General features: G+C 40.0%; 1 protein-coding gene across 1 annotated transcript in view; it reads right to left on the bottom strand.

The window, feature by feature from the left end:
* The window catches only part of LOC138027784 (vacuolar protein sorting-associated protein 16 homolog), a 40450-nt gene that overhangs the window by 798 nt on the left and 34652 nt on the right, over positions 1-5000 (bottom strand). The window contains exons 23-24 of the mRNA XM_068875433.1: positions 3943-4039; positions 1584-1687 (exon numbers count right to left, since the gene is read on the bottom strand). Coding sequence (XP_068731534.1) covers positions 1584-1687; positions 3943-4039 — 201 coding nt within the window. The remainder of the gene's footprint in view (positions 1-1583; positions 1688-3942; positions 4040-5000) is intronic.

Raw genomic sequence — 5000 nt, 5'->3', positions numbered from 1 at the left:
GAGCAGAGATAGCGAAGTGGTGCCGGAGAGCACTCGCCTTCCACCGATGTGTCCAGGGGCCCGTTTCTCGAAAGTCCCGAAAAGTTTCGGGTCTGAAAAGCCATTTGTGAAACACCAACCACTTGTTTTGGAAAGCCGATCTTTTAACATGTTTTCAAGGTAACAAAAAGAAAAATGACTGCCAAGTTTGACGACTTAAATCCTCTCCGTTCTTGAGATACAAACGGAATTAAGACAGCCGAAAATGGCTGGTAAAGTTTCGGGACTTTCGAGAAACGGGCCCCAAGTTCAATTTCCGGAGTCAGCTTCCGATGTGGGTTGAATTTTTGTTAGTTCGCTACTCTGCTCCGAGACGTTTTTCTCCATTTATTTCACCTGAGTTAATTTGCTTTAATTTTTAATGAACAGTTTCCTCGATTAGTTTTCCATTGCTAGAAGACTTCACAATTATCGTGTAGCATGAAATTTTTGCGGGACTTTTATTTTGCGGATCGGAAAATTTTAGAGGTTTGCGGAAACAATTTTTTCTGCTCGAATGGATTGAAATTTTCGCTGGCAACTAATTTTTGCGGTTTTCTTTTCACTTCTTTTTAACACGACCTTTTGGTTGACTGCTTTGTGTTCGCTTGTTGTAGCTCAGAGACTGGAAAAGTATTGACATAACTTTCTATAGTTTCGTTTGGTTTGTAGCAAGCTCCGATTGCTTTTTCTCAATGCATATCTATATCAAAATAAAAGATCTTTTTTACCCCAAGGTATGATTTGTAGTAATATAAGAGGATAAAAAGCCATTTTAATTATATTTATGGGAGTAAATTTTTGCGGTTTTTAATTTTGCTCATGTTTTTTTCTTCTGGAACTTATTTTTGCGGATCAATTACCATCCGCAAATCTGCAAAGTTAAACCCCGCAAAATAAAACTGCTACAAGGTATACGTAAATAAAACTCGTACTCCATGATGGTTCGACACACACGTGTGTAAACTTGACGAGTTACAGTGTGCTTTCCCGATCCCCGAAAGTTTCAACAAGAATACAAGTAAACAGCCATGACAAGATACTGTCTTAATTTCGACTTCCCCTTAACAAGCCTTAGCGTTTCACATCAACATGTAGCTTGTGGGAATTGCATACAATGGAAACGGGTGAAACTGTCTTTGTTTGATTGGATAAAATCCCTTGTCCTGCTGAAATCTACTTTTCGGGATATAATTCGTGTGCAAAACAACGTCTTACAAAACTGGTCAAACCAAGGTACGGTGATCATAAACTGAAAAAGAACCACTTTAACTTAAAGTCTCTGAGAATATGTAGATGAGCACAAGAGTTCTACTTATTGGGGAGACTAAATTAAACAAACGAATTTTTATGCAAAGATACTAGTTCAGATAGGCAAAATCATTTGACGCAATAATCTGTGCGGTGGGCATGAGATCCTAATATTAATTCATCTACAAAAAAACCAAGCCTTTTGACAGAAAGTACGACTAAAAGCATTCTACTCCTAATCATTTCTCTTCAGAAGGGAACTCGGACATCTGAAATACGAGAAAAGTATATACTGTGCAATGAAATAAACTCACCCGAGTTTGGCATAACAAGCCACTTTGTTCTCAGGGAGAACTCGAGAGACGTACTTCTCTGCTTCGACTCTGCTGTTAAATTCCAGACAAGCCTCAAAAAATGGCTGGGGTTAAAACACGGGGGAAAAATACACATTTAGGATCAGTAAGAAATGACAACCGAAAAAAAGCAATTTTGTAACTTCATGGTAAACATAGAGAAGCGCGGACTCAGATTTCTGTATTTCGCGCTGTGACATAGAAGACACGAAACGGGGATCTGTGTTTGCAATTTTCGACTTATCAGCATATGCCTGGCACTATTGACAGAGCAAAATGTACATGGATTAACACGAAATCAAATACAGTATACAAGAACAAGTGGATTAATAACATCAGGCTGAAATAAGCACCACCATATATATAAGAACAAATTCAGCCTGATAAATAAAACACTGTCTTGATATATAAAGGGAAAGGGTATTTGAATAACGAAACAATACAGTACAGTAACTCGTATCAAAGTACCATGGTGTTAAGAACCATGACAAAACAAGAAAGTATCGTATGTTAATTACACCTCTAGTAACGTATAATTTGAAGTATTTCTGAAACCAATTTTAAGAACACTTTCAGGCTAATTTCTCACTAAGAACCCCTCAAAAAAGAACACGATCAGACTGAAGCCTAAAATCAGTGTTCTTATGTGCGGGTGTTTACATTCTCACGCCATCGCCATGCTTGTCTGGGAAGTTTTCACGGGCAACTCAACTTAAGCATGCTCAAAAGGATTTTGAAAGTAACAGTGGGTTTCCACTGGAAAAAAAAAGATTACAACACTGCCGACCCTTTCAGTAGGAGAACGTTTTGATATTTGTATCATACTATTGTCAGCCAATTTTTAAGGTTGTCCACGAGTCTGCAGCTGTTGCTATGGTAAGGGCACAGCACTGCGAAAAGACCCTCTAAAATTCAGTTTTTGGAAAAATATCTATCAAATTTCGAAAAACCCATTAAATTTCCTTAACCAATTAACAGTATAAGAAAAAAATTATCTCAGTAGTAGCACTTGAGTTATTTATGAAAACGCTATTGAAAGCTAAAAAAAAAACTTCCACTAGATAATATGCTTTTCACTTTTTTATGCATGCAAAGAAACGAATCTTACTTATTGGGAAAAAATCAAGCTAGGTCACTGCACTAAGTTTCATGACTACTGCTCAACATATCTGACAAAATTAATTTACGGTTTTCCCGATTTTAGGCCACATTGGGTTTAGGAGCGCGCTCATCTAAAGACTCTTTTGAGACTCCATAAACATAAATAATGAGATCTCTCACAAACCATACAATCACTAACTATTGAAAGTGCAGTGCATAATCACCTTCCTGAAAATTTGAGCCCGATATATCAGATAACTTTTGAGGACACATGCTTTGAAAATTGTTAACTTACACAAAATGATTGAAGATTGATCCTCGCACACATCTGGGCAATTTAAGAAATTGTCTCTTTTTGACATCTGAAAAATTCAGGTGATTTTGACGGGATTCGAACCCAGGACCTCTGCGATGTCGATGCAATGCTCTGTCAACTGAGCTATGAAGTCACTCATTTAGGATCTGAACAATTTGTTGGGCTAATGTCGTCTCGTGAAAGGACTCGATGAATGAAAGAAAATGCATAAATATTCGAAGTACGAGTTATAGACGAATGACAGAAAAGATCTTAGCACTTAGCTGGACAATTTAAGCAATTGTGAATGTCTCTTTTTGACGCAGGAAAAATTCAGGAGGCTTCAAGGAGGTTCGAACCAAGACCTCAGAATGACACAGAATGGATGGGCTCATTAGCGCTTCTTCAACCCAACAAGTTATCACCTTTTTATGGATAATATTTCGCTTAATTATCATCCAAAATAAAAGGCTCAAATTTTGGGAAATGATACTGTCAAACAAGTTCTTTGAACTTAAAAGAAAACTCGCTGATAACATGATGCCTTGTTTTATACTAAGCTTTGCGCATTCAGCGCTCGTTTTTGCGGCTTCCCCTCTAGTCACTGCGGGTTCCAAAGCCCACAAAAGCGTCACCTACAAAGGTTTTGTGGATCTTGAAAGCAACAAACATGTCAGTTGTACAGTCAATGCCACACTCCTACCGTATGTTATAAAAACGTTTGTAGCTAACAAACCTTAATCATTATCTACCCTTTCTAAAATTAAAAGCATGGTAAGAATAGATCGAGCCTTTTGCGGCCTACAACATAACTTTTCGACGAGAAACAGCCCATTCATCCAGGAGTCGAACGTGGGACACCCTGATCAACGAGAAAAGGTCTCCTCCGATCTAGGCCAGTGTTCGTTAAGAATTCTGAATTACCTCGTATCCTATCAAGGATTTGCGCGACTTAGAGAATTTATCGAGTTCCAGCCAATTGTGACTCTCGGCCAGCGCTCTGACTTTCAACCAGTAGAATCTGATGAGAAAAACAACCAATGAACTGCATGCAAGGATGAACTAAACGTTTTTCCATTTGCCCCGGACCCCACAGCCTGAGTGCGCTGTGTAGTTAGAAAAGCAAGCTGACGGCGCATCTCTACATCTACATCTACGTATTCCAGGACTTGGTAAAGTCCCTTTTTGACTTGTGGCTGTTTCTGCTTAGGTGGCCTCATACACCTCAAGCCTTTTCAGAGACATCACCGCTGAGCCGGCCACTTCTGCTGGAGCGAACGGGACATCCACAACACGGGGGACTTCATCCCCTACTCTTCTCGAATAGTGTGTGGGTCCATCAACGTCCCACAGGGAACTTATGAACATAGGAGAAATTTGTGAGACCGGGCCTACGGTTTATAGTCCTTATCCGAGAAGACTTGAAAGGCTAACCATTGAAAAACTAAATTAAAAAGGTAGCACTTTCTCCTCAATTATTTCAAGATTATTTCCTGAGCGTTGATCCGGCCGCGGTTCGATCCCGCGACCTCCCGCGTGACAGCCCGATGCTCAACGAACTGGGCCACCGGTGCGCGGTAACTCAGTTTAGGGGACACAACGTTCTAAAATTACTTAAATGGTTAATTAAGATTAAGTAAGGAGCCACCGAAACGGTCGGCTCAGTCGGTTGAGGATCGGACTACCGTGTGGAAGGTCGTGGGAACAAAACTCCGGCCGGACTCACCGTGACACTCAGGGTCTTCATATAACTGAGGAGAAAGTGCTACTTTTGAAATGACATCTGCAAATGGCGGTACTGTTTTACTGACATCTGCAAATGGCTTAACTGTCTAGTCTTCTCGTTAAACCGTAGGCCCCGTCTTACAAGCCTTTTTTTAGGGAGCTTCAGCATGCGCGTTTTTGAGACGCGGACGGCAAACGGAAAAGTACATTTCGTGAGCCAGGACAGTGGGGTCTACCAGATTTTAATACTAATCATC

This window comes from Montipora capricornis, chromosome 1, assembly GCF_036669925.1.
Source record: "Montipora capricornis isolate CH-2021 chromosome 1, ASM3666992v2, whole genome shotgun sequence".
In the NCBI taxonomy this organism is placed as follows: Eukaryota; Metazoa; Cnidaria; class Anthozoa; order Scleractinia; family Acroporidae; genus Montipora; species Montipora capricornis.
Note: the sequence above shows the minus strand (reverse complement) of the source record. Positions and strands in the feature narration are given on the sequence as shown.